Raw genomic sequence first — 20,299 nt, 5'->3', positions numbered from 1 at the left:
CAGGAGAGCTCCCCTAGTGTGTGTCCAGTCTCTCTGGGCACAGAGTCTAACTGGAGTCTGGAGGAGGGGCATAGAGGGAGGAGCCAGTTCACACCCATTCAAAGTCTTATAGCATGCACATGTCTCCTGTGGATCCCGTCTATACCCCATGGTCCTTTTGGAGTCCCCAGCATCCTCTAGGACGTAGGAGAAAAACAAGTCAATGTCACTCCTATCCATTTCTCTAGTAACGTGCCTGACCACTTTACTATAGCTTTAGAAATCCACGGACACGCAATAGTGGGCCTCAAGCACACGCCTGTAAGTGTATAGTGATTTGAGCGTAGTCTCAATCTTGCGGTCAACCGACTCCTTTAAGGCGGTTGAACCGGGAACAGGTAAAACCACCTTTTTAGACAACCTAGATACAGAAGCATCTACTATAGGTGGGTTTTCCCCACTTTTTTTTCTGTCCTCTTCAGGGAAAGGAAAAGCTATGAGAATTCTCTTAGGGATTTGGAATTTTTTCTCTGGGTTTTCAAACAAGGAGTTTAACTCCTTAGAGGCAGGGAAGGTAAAGGAGGATTTCTTATTTACTGTAAAATAAGATTCCTCTTCTTGTTCAGGTACCTTCTCAGAAATATGCAAAACATCCCTAATTGCTTCAATCATTAATTGCACCCACTTAGCAAGGGATGCATCCCCCCCACTGCATATCTTCATCACCGTCCCCTGTATCAGAGTCGGCATTATCTGGGCAAGCGTACATTTTTGTGGGTATGGAGGTGGGTTTTTAGATGAAGTAGTGGGTGCTGAATGCGTCTTAGGACTGCAATATGCTTTCTCAGCCTTCTGGTTCCGAACCCCCATGGGTGGATTCTTTAAGGGGAATGATATCCCACATTTCAACTAGGATGTCACATACTGAAAGGGAGACGCAGTTTTTGAGAAAATCTGTGGAGGGCTTGACGCATTCAGCACCCACTACTTCATCTAAAAACCCACCTCCATACCCACAAAAATGTACGCTTGCCCAGATAATGTGCCCCTAAGCCCCATGAAGCAGGGAGGCTGTTGCCAGCATCCTCCCTGTAAAACAACAAACAATAAATTTTAATAAAAAAATAAAACTAAGAAAATTCCTAGGAGCTCCCCTAGCTATGACCGGTTCCTCCGGGCACATTTTCTAAACTGAGTCTGGTAGGAGGGGCATAGAGGGAGGGGCCAGCCCACACTGTTAAACTCTTAAAGTGCCCATGGCTCCTAGTGGACCCATCTATACCCCTTGGTACTAAATTGGACCCCAGCATCCTCTAGTACGTAAGAGAAACGACTGCTGATTTGCAGCGTCCTCTAGGGGGAGCTTTAGCACATCACTTATAGCTAAAATGAGGGGTTCAGTACCCTGTGTAGGAGTGGAATCCCCACCTAAAGGGTCCATACCGTCCCCATCATCCTGTAGCTCATCATCAGAATCTGATAGAAGTGCAGGTAAAGCACGATTTTGCGCACTTGTATTAAACAGGGGGGATGGGGAACATCAGCCCTGGCAGATAGATCTGCTACTGCTTTTTGTAGTTCTTGTGTTTTGTTGGCATTTGCAGTAAGCTGAGATGACATATCAGACATCATAGTTTTGATAGCCCCCAGCCAGGTGGGCTTGTGACTCTCCCCCACATTGTCCTCAGCATTTTGTGAGCACTGACTACACGGGTGTAGTATGGCTGACCGGCGGTCTCCTGTCCGCCGGTCAGCTTACCGACGCCGGGATCCCGGCAGCATACCGACGCCGGGATCCCGGCGAAGAGAGGCGAGTGCAGCAAGCCCCTTGCGGGCTCGCTGCGCTCGCCACGCTGCGGGCTCGGTGGCGGCCTGCGGTCGCCACGGGTTCTATTCCCACTCTATGGGTGTCGTGGACACCCACGAGTGGAAATAGTCCCTGTTGGTCGGCATGCCGACCATCGGGAAAGTGAGCCGTCGGGCTCGTGGAGGAGGTCATGTGACTGTCGGTCAGCTGACCGGCGGTCACATGAATACCACCCGACTACACTACTCACATGATATGGAACAAGATGAAAGAGGGGAGAATCTGACATTACATACACTGCATAACTTTTGTTTTACCATAATGAAAACACAGAATACACACAGAACACAGACTGATTACAATGCAAGCCTGCCCTATTGCATGCGAGAGGATACGCAGAGGAAGAGAGGACACCAGCACACCCAACGCTGCAGAGCCACAGTGAGGCTGTCAGCGTTTTTATATAACAGTGAGAACTGCTTATACAATGTAATTCCCTCCGAGGAATAATACCTGTGCACAATTTAGCGGCTCTCCCCCTAATCAACTCCCTGTACCAGTGATCCAGCGTGTGACAGTCTGGAGGAGCTGTGTGAGGCTGCTGCTGCTTATGCAGAGGAAGGTGCCAAAATGGCACTAAGCCCGCTCTGATGTAGCTCCGCCCCCCGTAATGGCGCCGGAGCTACATATATATTATATATATATATATATATATATATATATATATATATATACACATACACAGGTTGAGTATCCTTTATCCAAAATGCTTGGGACCAGAGGTATTTTGGATATCGGATTTTTCTGTATTTTGGAATAATTAGATACCATAAAGAGATATCATGGTGATGGGACCTAAGTCTAAGCACAGAATGCATTTATGTTACATATACACCTTATACACACAGCCTGAAGGTGATTTTAGCCAATATTTTTTATAACTTTGTGCATTAAACAAAGTGTGTGTACATTCACACAATTCATTTATGTTTCATATACACCTTATACACACAGCCTGAAGGTCATTTAATACAATATTATTAATAACTTTGTGTATTAAACAAAGTTTGTGTACATTGAGCCATCAAAAAACAAAGGTTTTACTATCTCACTCTAACTCAAAAAATATCGGAATATTTGGATATGGGATACTCAACCTGTATTTATACTGGCCCTGTCTCCTAACCATGATGTTTAGTACAGCCATCGCTAGCAAGTCTCACGCAGGGGCTATAGCGAGTACCCCCCAGGAGGGACCCATATGCCTCACCCGCGCTTCTGCCGCACCAAGAACCGGGGGACCCCCCTAGCGGGGTCCCCGGTGTGCACTCACCACCGACGATCACCTTCAGGCAGTGTTAGGGGTGTGCGGCGTGCTGCGGTAGCGACAGCCAAGGCGCAGTGCCCGGATGAACAAACAACCTCTCACCGCCTCCTCCCCTAACTCCAATGGCACAAGTATGCTGTTGCCCAAACAGCATACCGAAATAAACAAAAGTTTCATATAAAATGAAGAAAAACTCTGGAGCTGCAGAGATGTGCATCCTCTCCTGAGGGAACTTTTTTTCTAAACTGACTGTGGGAGGGGGCATAGAGGGGAGGAGCCAGCACACCCAGTGGAAAAATTTAAAGTGCACTGGCTCCTTTGGGGTTCCGGTATGAATGGTCGACCATGTTATGGTCGACAGTCATTAGGTCGACCACTATTGGTCGACATTGACATGGTCGACACATGAAAATGGTTGACACATGAAAAGGCCGACATGAGTTTTTTTACTTTTTTTTGGTGTCGTTTTTTGCGTAAAGTGACGCAATCGCTTCGCTCGCCATGCTTCGGGCATGGTGCCTTCGCTCCGCTAGGCACAGATTACCGTTCCAATCATACTCCACGTGGATTGTAAAGTATGGAAAAGTTCCCCAAAAGGAAAAAAAAGAAAAAAAAATCGCATGTCGACCTTTTCATGTGTCGACCATATGTCCATGTCAATGTCGACCAATAGTGTTCGACCTAATGACTGTCGACCATAACATGGTCGACCATGTGAACGGATACCCTCCTTTGGGTACCCATCGTACTAATGTGTCCCCAATATCCCTTATGGATGCTAGAGAAATGGGAGGTAAACATTTGCATCTTACAAACAATCTATAAAATATCTGATTTTCTCTTTCAGAGACTTTTGATTTCAAGTTTATTATGTGAAAACTGTAGTTTAAAAAGATATTCATAGAAGAAAAGTATTAAAAGGGCATTGTACTGATGATCATATATACAACAAGTAGGCATACCTGTAATAAAAAGTAGAACAGAAATGACAGATTTTACTATGAAAAAAGAAATACTATCTGCATGATATTAAAAATAAAATCTCTACATGTTCCATTTTTAAAACTTCTCAGCAGTTTTTTTTTAATTGAATATGTGACTAGACATTGTTCTAATAAATCTAGCCCAATCTACCACTACAATGTAAAGACTTGTTTACGTACATCTTGCTACAAAATCTTCTGCTGTTTAATGACGCCTTTGCCGTTCACCTGCTTAGACGTATACGCCACAATGCGTGCTTAGGTAACAAGCAAATTATGTAACCATTGTCTGTGTCATCAGTGCTATAACGGACCAGTATGCTGAGCAGGAAGTGTAGCAATTCTGCAGTCTTTCTGACCACCGAAGTGCCCGTTCCACTGACCCACCCACCATCCAAAACTAGGAAGTACAGTAATTGCATCTCTACAGCAGCATTACACTAGCTTTGTTAATCACTGGTATGCTTAGTACACGTTTTAAAGTTGTCACTTTTTCAACTGCAGAGTGCTCACAATATTGTGAAATGTAGTATCCAAACTTTGATAAATTATAAAGTGGTACTACTCAGGAGAAATCATCATTTAGGAGCCAGTTAAGGGAGTTTATATGTTAATAAGAAAGCACACCAACCTGGAGAAAGACTGCCGTGTTCAGTAGCTAGATCTGAGCTTAGGGCAATAGAAACATTCTATAGACCCTGCAATAAACGAACAAGTAAAATACTCTACAAGTTTGTTAAGGGGAAAGTGATAAATAATAATTATTTCTTTATCTCACATGGTTTCCACGTCTTATGTGCATTTGTACTTGGAATTCTGAATTCCCGAATAACATTTGATTATCTAAACTTTATTTATCAGATCTCTTCTGTACTCCTTTACCCAATTCACAGTCCATTAAAATTTGTTGGTAAATCTGAGCAAAATGTCTGGTTGAATTATTCTGACAAAGTTTGTGAAGCCTGGAGTTCTGTCTTCCTACGTGCTGCTAGGAAACACTACACTTGTCACGCCAACTGAAGTTGCAGTGTGGCGCTAAGTCTCCAAGAAAGTGCCCAAAGAGGTGCCGTCACATCCTGTCGGAGCCACGCCCAGAAAAGTCAGTTTGCAGAGGCATAATGTTCTGTTCGTACGCTGAATGTTCAGAACTCCCGTTGCTGGCAAGTTTGAGTTGAGCTGCTGCATGCGAGAGCTGGAAGGCAGCTTCAGGGTGTGCGGTGTCTGGAAGTAGAGTACATTCCCTTTCCAACATATCGGATACTCCCTTTAGTAAGTCCAGGAACCCGAATGCAAGGGCTGCCTTTCTGAGACGGTTTAATTCCTGGGAGAGATAAAACAAGAGAGGAATGCCACATATTTCATGTGCCAGACAAGACTCAGAACTATCAGAGCATAGGACAGTTCTAATGACCCAGTACATGTGCACACCCAAAGAGCAGCATTTCATAACACGGTCACAGGAAGAATAGGTTACATTAGGTACAAGCAACCTTTAGCTCAACAATATAGTGGAACAACAAGTCCCAGAATACACTCATCAGCCTCTGATTTACTGAGCAGGAATAAATATTAATGATATCAGGCATTAGGTATTTGCAGGGTGGATGGGGAAAGAGTTAATTTCCTTCAGTTTGTTTGGAGCCTTTGGGTTCCCCTTTTGACAGTGTTGACAGTGTGACAGAAAATGACCAGGGAAACAATCTGACATCCTGTTCTACAAGGAATCAAAGCACAATAATATTGTCTGTTGTGTCTTACTTTGTAGAATGTCTGAGTTTTCTCCGGGAGTTTCCTGGAATTCCTCAATATCTTCTGCACATCCGTCTATAGCAGAAGAAAGCAAAGCAAACACATGGATGTATGAATTTCATTTAATAGAAAAGGTGCATTTAATTAATTCAACATTTGGAGGAAATTCAGATAACTACGTTGTTCTTTGGGGACACAGCTCCTTAAACTATCTAAGGCTTAATGTGTGACTTCCCCGCTTGCCTCCTTTCTCCTCGTCACACACAAACCTGTTTTACTATCCATCCACAAGATCTGAGAACAGCAGATATCTACAGAACATTCTGATGATCTGAATAAAAACGGCTATGAAACTATATAACACACTACAAAACCTAAGCGAAAGAGGCACATACAGATAGGTAAAGATAACAATATGGGTTCTCTGGAACATTATAGACATATGAGGGTGCATAAAGCCACTCATAGTTGGAACAGGTGATGAAAAATTGCCAGTTTTAGAAATATGCTCTTCTATTATAGGTTTGGTTGTCCCAACCAGAATTTATTCTTAAATATTAATCATAACTGCTCCATCGAAGTACTAGTAGGGGGGTAATTCCCCCAAGTCTCCAGGACAGAAGCAGTGATAGAATTAGTGGATGGCTACTGACCATGACAATCAACAAATCTGGAACTACTACTCTTTTTTGTCATTGCTTTTTAAACGCACTGGCTTAAACAAATCTCCACCTGATCCAAATACAGGCAGGTTTTTGTGGGTCGGGAGCATTGTCCTAATAGAAGGGATCAGAGAAGAGGGATTCCCGCTGATGTACTAGAGTGAAGAAATAGGGGTTGGAGGGATTCCTTAATACTGGTCACTACTGGCTGTGAGTCATTAAAGGCATTCTCACTGAAGGGCAGAGAGATAAACCAATCAGCTCCTGTCATTTTTCAAACACAGCCTGGAACATGGTAGTTCGCAGCTGATTGGCTGATACCTTATCTCTCTCCATTTCATCACTCTTCGAGGCTTAGTACATACATTACTGGACTACCACAGCTGTCTACTTTATACAATCCTTTTGGTTAAACTACTTATGCTGGGCATACACGGTCAGATAAAATGCCTGTCAGACAGACAGGCATTTTATCTGACCCTGCCAATATCCGGGACTTTCGCTGCAAGATCTCTCACACTGCATGTCAAGTGATATTGGTGCCCCTCCCCCGGGGAGGAGGAGACAGTTCCCCGCTCCTTCCCATGTGAAAGAACAGGGGAATGTCGGCCACAGCAGGGTATACACTGCCTGATCGGTTGACTGGATACACGCGGATATCAGGCGGATTGGCCAGATAATTGTAGCGTGTATGCCATGCATAAATTATTAAATGTTTTTGCCTCTTCATATCTGATCAATATATACATATATGCTGGAGATTCTCCTGATTTACCTAAAATAATGGTAATTTTACATTGTGTTTCGCAGCTGTGGCTTAATGGAGTATTTCTAATTCTATGGGCAAAAAAAGACCAAAATGTAACCAGCTAATTCTCCTGAGTATAGGGATACAAAATGTATACTTCTGTTTCTGGACACGGCTATTGTGTCACACTATGTACAAGGCTATACATTTTTGTTCTAGCAGCTTTTTACCCTGTTAAGGTACTGACTGCACATGAATGTAAAACAACTGTGTGCAGAAGTCCTAAAGGTAGAAGTGAATGGATATAAAATTGGGGTGATGGCCCCCTCTTTGTAGATAAATCCACATGCATTGTGATATTCGTGCATTGGGTGACACCAAAACAACATATACCAATGCGTGACAATATTGCAGCACTGCAAAGCAGTCTATTTAATTCCCCTTTGTTATTAGCATATGATTTTGAGGGGCAGGTCTGCATTGGGTGGATTTGTTCCACATCTTACACACACCTGTAGTTGTGACATTATGCCTGTTGACATAATAGCTATCAAAGTACGTGGAATAATGTGCCCCCTAGGTACATTATAAAAACCATATGATTAGCCAAATGCTTTTTAAGAGGGCACAGCAATGGACACAACTGCAAAGGCTGTCAATCAAGAAGGTAAGCCCTCATAAGTCCTCTCTTTAAATGCAGTATAAAAATGGCAGCCTAGGACTTATTCAGCTCTGAGAATAATATGTATACAAAGTATATTCCAGTATGCATTAAAGACTGCAGTCTCTAAATATGGAAGAACTATTAAAGTAGATAAGAACACAAGGTGGCCATTTGTATATCCCTGTAACAATTCTGAGGTTAGTTTTGCCCTAAATTGTAGTTGGATTAGTTGCTTTTCTCTTGTACTACGAGTGTCTGAAAGTTTTTGGATTTTTTAAATAAACACACTACTGGGTCTGTATGTGAATCTGACTGGCAACAGGATATCACAAGAGTTACCTGCAGCCCGCTAGTTTTAATCCATACGGTCACATTCTGTGCATAGCTTCTCTTGGACTTGGGCTGCAGTGGGAATGGGCTCTTATTGTCTTCCTCCCCATATGGGTTCTCCTTGGCATCTAGAGAAAAAGATACATAAGAGAGCCATGGTTATCATACTGCATGTTTCACATACTAAATAGCAAGTAAACTCGTGGTTTAGTGGCGTTATTAGAGGAAATACCAGGATGAATGTTGGTGCACACAAACAAAAGACAAGTGAGGGTATCCAGTAATGGTAGCTGCCATCTGTGTGTTATGAATCACCCCTGCTACAATTAGAAAATAGGATTTTGGTACCTACCAGGTAAATCCTTTTCTTTGAATCCATAGGGGGCACTGGAGTACTCTTGGGATATGGACGGCTTCCACCGGAAGAAGGCACTGAATAAATTAATTTTGAGACTACTCCTCCCCTCCATATCCTGCAGCACTTCAGTGTTTTTTACTGAGCCGAACAGGATCGATAGAGAGATTGACAAAAGGAGAATTACATATAGTCTCACAGACAACAATAAAGTTGACACAACGTAACAGACAACTAAACAGTTGACACCATAACTGATTAACCCTTGTTAAATTTAAACCAGTCGTGAAAGTGTGTTACCATAAGAACCACTGGACTCCTAAAACAGGTAAACTGCTCTGGGTGGGCGTCCAGTGCCCCCTATGGATTCAAAGAAAAGGATTTACCTGGTAGGTACCAAAATCCTATTTTCTTTTTCATCCACTAGGGGTCACTGGAGTACTCTTGGGATGTACCAAAGTCTCCTCCGTGGCGGGAGAGCTGTTTGGCACCTGTAACACTAAACGGCCAAAGCTAGATGCTGCTGCCGCGAACGTATCAAACTTGTAAAAGCGCACAAACGTGTGCACTGACGACCAAGTAGCCGCACGGCAAAGCTGTGTCGTAGAAGCCCCACGACTCGCTGCCCAGGACGTCCCCACAGAACGTGTGGAATGAGCTGTTACTGAAGTAGGTGGCTGTAACTTAGCATAAAGGTAAGCCTGACGTATAGTCAGTTTGATCCATCTGGATAAGGTCTGCTTAGAGGCTGGCCAACCCCTCTTAGCTGCGTCATAGAGAACAAACAACGTATCTGTCTTACGCACAGTAGACGTTCGGGAAACATAGATGCGCAATGCGCGAACCACATCCAACGTTCCAGAATCTCCTGTTAACACAGGAACTACTATTGGTTGATTGATGTGAAAAGACGACACTACCTTTGGTAGAAAAACGGGATTCGTCCGAAGTTCCGCTCTGTCATCATGAAAAATTAAATACGGTGACTTGCATGACAAGGCACCCAAATCTGAAACACGCTTAGCCGAAGCTAAGGCTAAAAGAAAAATCGTTTTCCAAGTGAGAAATTTAATATCCACTTGTTGTAAGGGTTCAAAGTAATCGGACTGTAAAAAATCTAAAACCAGATTCAAGTCCCATGGTGCTGTAGGTGGAATGAAAGGAGGCTGTATCCTCTTTACACCCTGTAGAAACGTATGTATTGACTGCAACGAGGCCAATTTCCTTTGAAAATAAATTGACAACGCAGATACCTGCACCTTTAGTGTGGAAAGACGTAGTCCTCCATCTAACCCCATTTGTAAAAATAACAAAAGACGGGATAATTTAAAAGACGATGTCGGAAATTTCCGAGCTTCACACCAACCTATATAAGTACGCCAAATTCTATAATAATGAGCTGCCGTAACCGGCTTCCTAGCTCGTACCATGGTTGGTATAACAGACTCAGGAATGCCCTCTTTCCTTAAGATGGCCTTTTCAACAGCCACCCCGTCAAACGCAGCCGCGCTAAATCGGGGTAAAGGAACGGACCCTGTTGTAACAGGTCCGGACGTAGTGGGAGTGGCCACGGATCGTCTGCGAGTAACCCGAGGAGATCCGAGAACCAAGCCCTCCGAGGCCAATGAGGCGCTATTAGAATGACTGTGACGAACCCTCTCTTGATCCGTTTTAGCACCAACGGGAGCAGCGGAAACGGTGGAAACAGATACACAAGGCTGTATGGCCACGTGGCTGTGAGAGCATCCACCGCCACTGCCCCTGGATCTCTTGTTCTGGACACATATCTTGACACCTGATGATTGTGGCGGGATGCCATTAGATCCACCTGAGGGTAACCCCACTTCTGGATCAACATCTGAAATACTTCTGGATTTAATGCCCACTCTCCTGGATGAAAATCCCGACGACTGAGAAAATCTGCCTCCCAGTTGTCCACTCCAGGAATGAACACTGCCGATAATATCACCTGGTGATATTCGGCCCATCTGAGGATCCGAGCTACTTCCCGCATAGCCATGCGGCTTCTCGTTCCTCCTTGTTTGTTTATATATGCGACTGCCGTCGCGTTGTCTGACTGCACCTGAACAGTCTGAAAACGAAACATGTACACCGCTTGTCTTAGAGCATTGTAAATCGCCCTGAGTTCCAGAACATTTATGGATAGCGATCTTTCGTGATCCGCCCAGAGGCCCTGGAGCCGATAACTCTGAACTACAGCTCCCCAACCTCTGAGACTTGCGTCTGTTGTCAGAATTATCCAATTCGCGACGCCGAATCGTCTCCCTGCAGATAGATTGTGTATTTTTAACCACCAGAGAAGAGACACCCTGACTTGTGGTGACAACCTCACCCTGTGGTGCAGCTGCAGATGTGATCCCGACCACTGTGCTAACACCTCCAGTTGAAACGGACGTGAGTGAAATCTTCCGAACTGAAGTGCTTCGAAAGCCGCCACCATTGTGCCTAGAAGGCGAATGCACAAATGTACTGAGACTGTGCGTGGCTTGAGCACTAATTGCACCAGATGACGAATGCCCTGTACTTTCTGTTGTGGCAGGTAAACCCTTTGTTTTACTGTATCGAGAATCATCCCTAGGAATTGAAGTCGTTGACACGGAATTAGATGTGATTTCTTTAAACTGACTATCCAACCGTGCTGAACTAGTACATTGTACGTTAGTAAGGCATGTTGGAGAAGCAATTGTTGAGACGGAGCCTTTATGAGTAGATCGTCTAAATACGGAACAATTATTACCCCTAGGGACCTGAGATGAGCTGTCATCACGGACATTACCTTGGTGAATACCCGAGGCGCTGATGAGAGGCCAAACGGTAGAGCCTGAAATTGGTAATGGTCTCGCCTTATCGCAAACCTTAAGAAACTCTGGTGAGGTGGCCAAATCGGAATGTGCAAATACGCATCCTTGAGATCTAGTGCAATCATGAATTCCTGTGGCTCTAACCCTGCAATTACTGACCTGAGAGATTCCATCTTGAATCTGTGGTAAGTGACGTAATGATTGAGACCTTTTAGGTTCAATATTGGCCTGACTGAGCCATCTGGTTTTGGTACCAGAAACAGACTGGAATAATAACCCTGCCCCTGTTCCTGCACAGGAACCGGAATTATCACTGCAGCATTCAGCAGAGACTGAATGGCAACCTGCAGAACTGCTTTCTTGTCGTCCGACACAGGCAGTCCTGTCGTGAAAAATCTTCCTGTCGGAAGATAATCGAACTCTATTTTGTAACCCTCTAATACTAAATTGCGGATCCACCCATCTGTGGACGTCTGCAGCCACGCCCCTGAAAACTCTGAAGGCGTGCTCCCACAATTGGAGATCCGAGATGGGCTGGGAGCCCGTCATGCCACTGGTTTGTTAGTGGTCTTGGTGTCTTGACGACGTGTATTGGATTGTCGGGCACTACGTCCCCGACCTCTTCTGCCCGGCGTGACTGCTCCTCCCTGCCCACGAAAGGGCTGAGTTCTAAAGGATTTGAACGCCGGACCAGAATATTTCCGTTTAGGTATAGTTGTAGGCGATGGAAGAAAAACAGACTTCCCTCCAGTAGCCTCAGAAATCCATTTGTCCAATTCAGGACCAAAAAGTTTCTCGCCCTCATAAGGCAATGCCTCTATACCTTTTTTAACCTCCGTCTCCGCCTGCCACGAACGCAGCCAAAGTGCTCGTCGTACTGTGACTAGCGATGAGGACAGGCGAGAAGTAAGCTGACAGACGTCAGTAGAAGCTGTACATAGATATTCAGCAGCTTCCCAGATTTGATCCGCGAGAAGTATAAGATGATCATCTTGCAGAGCCGATTTGAGCTCTTTTATCCATACCATTAAAGCCTTAGTAACCCAAATGCCAACCAACCCAGGTCTTAACAGCACTCCAGTTGCTGTGTACATGGACCTTAGCATAGCCTCTATTTTACGATCTGCAGGGTCTTTAAGCGTAGTAGCAGTTGGAACTGGTATGGTTAACTTCCTCGTAAGTTTAGATACGGATGAATCCACCAAAGGTGGGTTCTCCCATGTAGCTGTCATGGCCTCTGGAAACGGGTAACTCGATTTAAATCTACGAGGAATAGAAAACCGTTTGTCCGGATTTTTCCGTGACTCCAGTAACATTTTATTAAGAGATTCCGAGATAGGGAAACACATCGGAGATCTCTGTCGTTTAGTAAAGACTACCTCATCATTCGTCAGTGGCTCCTCAGTTTCCGTAAACTCCAGCGACTGACGAACTGCTCTGATGAGATTGTCAATACCTGGGCTGTCAAAGTCGTCACCTTCTGACTGTTGTTCTATTTCGCCCTCCTCGTACTCCTGTTCAGTGAGATCTAGTATCCCAGAGACAGGAAAATTAGTAGGAAAAGGAAATTTATCTTTTCCACTCAAGGTGGACTTATGACCAGTTTGAGACTCCCCAGGTAACTCAAATGGTCTCATCTTAAACTCAGATCTTGCCGCCTCTCTTTCTTCACGAGAGGCGGCCAGTTCTGATTGTAAACCAACTAATACATCTGCAAGTAAAGCCCATGGCGGGTCCTGAGATGCTGGCTTTACTTCTGGAATGGAAATCGTATTTATGGCTGTATTAACAACACATGCTGTACATGTGGTGGATCCATCAGGCAACACACTCTTACAGACATGACATGACAAATGTTTCTTAGATTTTGCTGGTGTCTTACTCATTATGAAGACAGACAATACAAACTCCACACAGACAGACTGCACGACTCAGTAATAACACCAAAGTTCCTGGTATATATCTAGGCAAGTGCAGTGCCTGCCAGAAATACGAAAACTGACCCCAAAATTCCTCTAGTACCACTCTTAGCCGAGATGTAAAAATAGGAAACCTGGAACAGACAGGAGAACATTTAAACATATTAAGCATTTCTTGACACTGCCAAATACTGTTAAAGTCTCCCCCCCCACTCCCACGACCTCCGTGTACAGCACCGGGTCTGGGCCTGTGGAAGTTTTGCAAAGGGCCGTGTGAGCGGCCTGCCTGTAGACCCCGGACAACGGAACTCCTCGGCTGCTGCGGGCGGATGGCGGAAGCAGAGAGCGTGCTGCATAGAGCCGTGGAGCGGCCTATGCACACGTGCTCCCGCCCGCCACACACAGCATAGCGGCGTGTCTGTGTAGCCAAGCAGCGCTGCTGCTGCGCAGGGAGCAGCGGTCTCTTAGGCTGCTGGGAGCCGGAGAGTGAGAGCGCGCCGCATGGACCGTGAAGCGGCCCCTGTACACGCGCTCCGGGCAGCGGTGAGTACCCAACAATCCCCAACAGTGGAGCGGCAGCAAGCGCTGACCGCCCCAACCCAACATACCTGGACCGTGACAAAAGTCTATGACGGGGCCTTCATCCAAGCTCCGTCCAGCTTTCCTGCAGGCAGCCTGCAAGTGGAGTGAGGGAGCTCTTTACAGAGAGGTCCGACACTCACGGCTACTCAGCCGCTTCCACTGTCCCTGACCCACGCCTGTTAGAAGGGGGGAAAGGACGTGGAAATTGAAGGAAAAAAAAAACTTAGAAAAAATTCCAATACTTTGTGGACGAGCTCCACTATGCCTTCTAACTGTGTCGAGCACAGAAAAAACACTGGAGTGCTGCAGGATATGGAGGGGAGGAGTAGTCTCAAAATTAATTTATTCAGTGCCTTCTTCCGGTGGAAGCCGTCCATATCCCAAGAGTACTCCAGTGACCCCTAGTGGATGAAAAAGAAATTAACATACCATAGACTGCATATTACTGAACTAAATAATATACCTGATAGAAATAACAAACAATAGTAAAATGGTCTAATGTGATCTACCAATTCCATCACTGTGCTATAAAGGCGCATCAAACACCTTAATGAGTTATGATGGGATGTAGTTTAAAAGGACACTACTTAGGACAGCCCTGTTGTTAATACCACACTATCTGTATTTGTAGTCAGGCACAGATCTCATTTTTAAACTGTAAATTTAGAAAGGACACAACATCTGCTAGTCATTACGAGTGAGGACCCCTCTTACAAATACTTTTAGTATGCATACACTTTTATTCCAATCTATTATTCCTAAAAGATTTGTTTATGATACTTTTATTTATTATATGTACATGTTATTCTATTTTCCAAAAGGTATAAAAAGCATATTACACATTTTACCACTAACGTCAATTTATATAAGAAAACTACCGGTAAATCCTTTTGTCGTAGTCCATAAGGGATATTGGGGGAAACTTAGTACGATGGAGTATAGACGGGGTCCAAAGGAGCCAGTGCACTGTAAATTTTCTTCACTGGGTGTGCTGGCTCCTCCCCTCTATGCCCCCTCCCACAGGCAGTTATAGGTAAAAACTTGACCGAAGGAAAAAGGACATGCTTGAGAGAAGGAAATATGTCAAAAAAGAGTGGGGAGATTTTAAACCAGCACACCACTAACATACAACTACCAGCAACGGCTGGAAACAACAACAGCAACAGCTGAACAGGTAACCACAGAAAAGAGAACCTGCAGAAAAGTCACCGCACTGAGGCGGGTGCCCAATATCCCTTATGGACTACGAGAAAAGGATTTACCAGTAGGTAATTAAAATCCTATTTTCTCTAGCATCCATAAGGGATATTGTGGGAGACTTAAGCCCTCACTCCGAGTTGATCGCTCGCTAGCTACTTTTCGCAGCCGTGCAAACGCATAGTCGCTGCCCACGGGGGGAGTGTATTTTCGCTTTGCAGGAGTGCGAACGCCTGTGCAGCAGAGCGTCTGCAAACACATTTTGTGCAGAACAAGACCAGCCCTGTAGTTACTTATTCTGTGCGATGATTGCTGCAACGAATAACACGGTAATGACGTCAGCAAACGCCCGGCCACGCCTGCGTTTTTCCAAACACTCCCAGAAAACGGTCAGTTGACACCCAGAAACTCCCACTTCCTGTCAATCTCCTTGCGATCGGCTGTGCGACTGAAAGCATTGCTAGAACTGGTGCAAAACCACAATGCTCTTTGTACCCGTACACCGAGCGATGGCATTGCGGTGCATACGCATGCGCAGTTTTGCCGGTTTTTATTACTGATCGCTACGCAGCGACCAACTCGGAAGTAGGGCCTTAGCTTTGGGACGTCCCCATCGTACTAACAGAACGGGCGGGAACATGCAGAGAATGCTGCAGCACCGCCTGGCCAAACTGGGTATCCTCTTTGGTCAGGGTACCAAACTTGACAAAAGCGTTCTGCCCCGACCAGGTAGCGGCTCGGCATAGTTGCAAAGCCGAGACTCCACGGCTAGCCGCCTAGGAAGACTCCACCGATCTTGTAGAGTGGGCCTTCAGAGACTTAGGAACAGATAAGGCTGCCGACACATAGGCCTGTTGGATAGTAAGCCTAATCCAACAAGCAATGGACTGCTTTAAAGCAGGACAAACCTTTTTCTGTGCATCATAGAGCACGAACAAGGAATCAGTCTTTCTGATCCGAGCCGTTCGCTTGACATAGATTTTCAAGGCACGCACAGCATCCAATGCCTCTGGAGGAGCAGAAGAACCAGAACCTGACAAAACCACAATAGGCTGATTCAGGCGAAACGCGGAGACAACCTTCGGCAGGAACTGCTGTCTAGTCCGGAGCTCCACTCTGTCCTCGTAAAAGACCAAATATGGACTTTTATGCGATAAGGCCCCCCCAATTCTGAGACACGTCTAGCAGAAGCCAGGGCCAGTAACATCACAGTCTTCCATGTGAGGTACTTGTCTTCTACCGTCATCAGAGGTTCAAACCAGGAGGACTGTAGAAATGTCAACACTACATTCAAATCCCAGGGCGCCGTAGGCAGCACAAAGGGAGGCTGTATGTGGAGTACCCCTTGCAAGAAGGTCTGAACTTCTGGCAACACTGCTAATTTCTTCTGGAAGAAAAAGGAGAGCGCTAAAATCTGGACCTTAAGTGAACCCAGACGTAAGCCCTTATCCACACCAGCCTGCAGGAAACGCAAGTAGCGTCCCAAGCAGCTGGGTACGTGCGTTCCTCGCACCAAGAAACATATCTCCGCCAATATTGACTCCCTGGACTCGGAGCTGGAACAATATCTCCGCCATCACCTTCATGAAAACCCTCGGAGCTGTGGACAGGCCGAAGGGTAGTGCCTGGAATTGGTAGTGATTGTCCAGCAGGGCAAGACTCAGGTACGCCTGATGAGGCGGCCAAATCGGAATATGGAGATAGGCGTCCTTGACATTCAAGGAAACCATGAATTCCTGGTCTTACAGGCCCGCAATCACTGCTCGCAAGGATTCCAATTTGAACTTGAACACCTTCAGGTAAGGGTTCAAGTACTTTAGATTCAAAATGGGCTTTACCGAACGGTCTGGTTTCGGCACCAGAAATAGGTTGGAGTAAGTCACCCAGACGCGGCTGAAGTGACGCAGTCGAGCTCCCACCTCGAGATCACCTCAGGGTGGGTGGGAACAGTCATGCTGAGGCCTTAGTGGAAGCAGAACTGGTGGTCTGTTCCTGAGAGCTGGTGCTGGCAGGTTTTTTGACTTACCTCTGGTGCCTCTAGCAGCACTGGAGGCACCTCTGGCCTTAGATCGAAATCTATTAGACCAAAAGGACTGAACAGACGGCCCCGGGTAGGAGCATCTCGCCGGCGGAACCCCAGAGGAGAGAAACATGGACTTCCCAACCGTAACTTTGGAAATCCATGTATCCAACTCAACCCCAAAGAGCCATTCTCCTGAAAAGGGGAGGGTTTCCAACTGCATTTGGATTCCGCGTCCGCTATCAACTGACAGATCCACAAGGCCCTGCGCGCCGACACTGCCATGGCAGAAGTCGTGTCATTAATATTACCCATCTCCTTAAGCGAATCACACAGGACGCGTGTAGTATCCTGAATGTGTCTAAGGAGAGTCACCATGGTGACCAGAGGCACAGCCCCGGATAGGCCTTCCTGAATTTGAGTGGCCCAGGAATGAATGGCATGGGTCATCTAGCAACCTGCAATGACCGGTCTTTGTGAGACATCCGCTGCCCTGTAAATAGATTTGAGCGTAGCTTCTATTTTCCTATACCCAGGATCCTTTATGGTAAAGGAGCCCGGGGCAGGCAGCACCGCCTTTTTGGACAGGCGAGAGACTGACACATCAACCCCTGGGGGTTCCTTCCAAATTTTCTTACCTTTAGGAGCAAATGGGAAAGTGCGCAAAAACTTTTGTGACACTTGAAATTTAATATCTGGATTTTTCCAGGCCAGCCTGAATAGGTCATCTAACTCTGCAGAAACAGGGAAAGTGACATTAGGCTTGTTTTGTGTAAAGAAAAACGACTGCTGTGAAGCAGTGTCCTCTAGAGGGAGCTTTAACATGTCCCTATAGCCAGAATTAGGAGTTCAATACCCAGAGCAGAATCAGGATCCCCACTAACGGGGTCCAAGTCCTCCCCATCCTCCTGTACATCGTCATCTGTGTCAGATAGTACAGCAGGCACACCATGCTTTTGTGGACCTGCATGAGAGATGGAGGGCTGTGTAACATCTGCCCAAGCAGCTAAATCTGCAACAGCTTGTTGTAGAAGCTGAGTTTTCTGCACATTAGCAGTGAGTTGTGAGGACATATCAGACATCTTACTTTAAGAGACCCTAGCCATGTGGGCTCTGAACACTCTCCCCCAGCCTCTTCACTGATTTGTGAAGATTGGCTGCATTTGTCACATGAAATAGAATCAGATGACAAGGGAGAGAATCTGGTGTGGCATACACTGCACAGTTTTTGTTTACCCAGGTTTCACAGTAAACATAATTACATACACACAGACAGTAATATTAGCAAGTCTGCCCTACGGTATGTGAGAGGAGACACAGAGAGAGAAGGACACCAGCACACCCTTAAACTGCACAGCCCCAGTGAGGCTGTCAGCTTACTATATCACAGTAAACACTTATGTAGCCTATACACTTGTGAGATATCAGGTATAATCCTTCGATTTCGACCGCATCTGAGAGATGAATCGAAGGATTGTATGCACATTTAAGGTACCATGCGACGCGATGCGCGGGCACGCTGCTCGAATGTCGCGTCTCATTATATTATGTGCTGCACTTAATATTTATTGCATCGCAGTGCGATCGCATGTGTTTTTTTAAACACATGCAATATATCGCACTGCGATGTGCGATGGGCACCCGCTGGGAGCGTCCAGAGGCCGCTCGTACTCGGCGGCGACGTGCCCATCACGTGATTACCATGTGATCTATCGCATGGTAATCACTTTGGCAGTTTAGGTGCAATTTTATTGCACCTGGACTGCCGGTGCGATGCCCCGCGATGTCACATCGCGGGGCTTCGTACAAGTGTATGGGCACCATAAGAATTGTGTCCCACAAAGGACCCAGATAGTGAACAATAGCAGCTCTCCCCCTTTGCTACACCCTGTACCAGTTTTCCAGCGTGTCTTGTGAGGCAGGAAGCGCTGTGAGTGCTGTCTGTGGCTGCATTAAGCAGAGGAAGGTGCCAAAATGCCTCTGGTCCCGCTCTGAGGTAACTCCGCACCCCTCCCAATGGCGCCGGAGCTACGGTGAATATTTATACTGGCAATGTCTCCGTTTTGCTTAAAAACATCACACAAGTGCTATTCAAGCGGTTTATAGCCAGTCTACATGGGGGGCTCTAGCGGGTTCCCCCCAGGAGGGTCCCCTGTGCCGTACCCACGTTCAGCCGCACTTTGAATGGCGGGAACCCCTAGCAGAGAACCCCGGTTTGTACTCACCACAGATGTCACCTTTAGGCAGTGTTAGGGGTGTGCGGCGTGCTGCGGCTGTGACAGCCAAGGCACAGTGCCCCGCTGAACAACCACCCCTCAGGACGGTGGTCTTACAGCGGGGAAGCGGCTCTGCACCTCGCAAGGCCGGTGACCGCCCCCCCCCCCTCCCTATCTCCCATGGTGCAGGTATGCTGTTGCCCAAACAGCATACTGAAAATATCAAACAAGAAAAATAAATTAAAGAAAACTCTGGAGTTCAGAGATGTGCATCCACTCCTGAGGGCACTTTTTTCTAAACTGCCTGTGGGAGGGGGCATAGAGGGGAGGAGCCAGCACACCCAGTGAAGAAAATTTAAAATGCACTGGCTCCTTTGGACCCAGTCTATACCCCATCGTACTGTGGGGGTCATTCCGAGTTTTTTGCTAGCTGCTTTCGTTCGCTGCGCAGCGATCAGGCAAAAAACGGCACTTCTGCGCATGCGTATGCGGCGCAATGCGCACGCGCGTCGTACTATTACAACGAACGATGTAGTTTCACACAAGGTCTAGCGAAGCTGGCCGCAGAGTGATTGACATGAAGTGGGTGTTTCTGGGTGTCAACTGACCGTTTTCAGGGAGTGTTTGAAAAAACGCAGGCGTGCCAGGAAAAACGCAGGCATGGCTTGGCGAACGCAGGGCGTGTTCGTGATGTCATAACAGAAACTGAATAGTCTGAAGTGATGGCAAGCGCTGAGTAGGTCTGAAGCTACTCTGACACTGCACAAAATTATTTTGTAGCCGCTCTGCGATCCTTTCGTTGGCACTTCTGCGAAGCTAAAATACACTCCCTAGTGGGCGGCGGCATAGCGTTTGCACGGCTGCTAAAAACTGCTAGCGAGCGATCAACTCGGAATGACCACCTAAGTCTCCTCCAATATCCCTTATATATGCTAGAGA

The 20,299-nt window shown here is 46.2% G+C and overlaps 1 protein-coding gene across 2 annotated transcripts in view; it reads right to left on the bottom strand.

Annotated features, from left to right (window-relative positions):
- Window positions 1-4,828: 4,828 nt before the first annotated feature.
- Window positions 4,829-20,299, bottom strand: part of INTS14 (integrator complex subunit 14) — a 35,703-nt gene continuing 20,232 nt past the window's right edge. For both annotated transcript variants that reach the window (XM_063925594.1, XM_063925595.1), the window contains 3 exons: window positions 8,259-8,377; window positions 5,855-5,920; window positions 4,829-5,417 (listed from right to left, as the gene is read on the bottom strand). In XM_063925594.1, the coding sequence (XP_063781664.1) occupies window positions 5,166-5,417; window positions 5,855-5,920; window positions 8,259-8,377 (437 nt within the window). In that variant the 3' untranslated portion in view covers window positions 4,829-5,165. The remainder of the gene's footprint in view (window positions 5,418-5,854; window positions 5,921-8,258; window positions 8,378-20,299) is intronic.

This window comes from Pseudophryne corroboree, chromosome 6, assembly GCF_028390025.1.
Source record: "Pseudophryne corroboree isolate aPseCor3 chromosome 6, aPseCor3.hap2, whole genome shotgun sequence".
Lineage (NCBI taxonomy): Eukaryota > Metazoa > Chordata > Amphibia > Anura > Myobatrachidae > Pseudophryne > Pseudophryne corroboree.
This window is presented reverse-complemented; position numbering and strand designations above follow the sequence as displayed.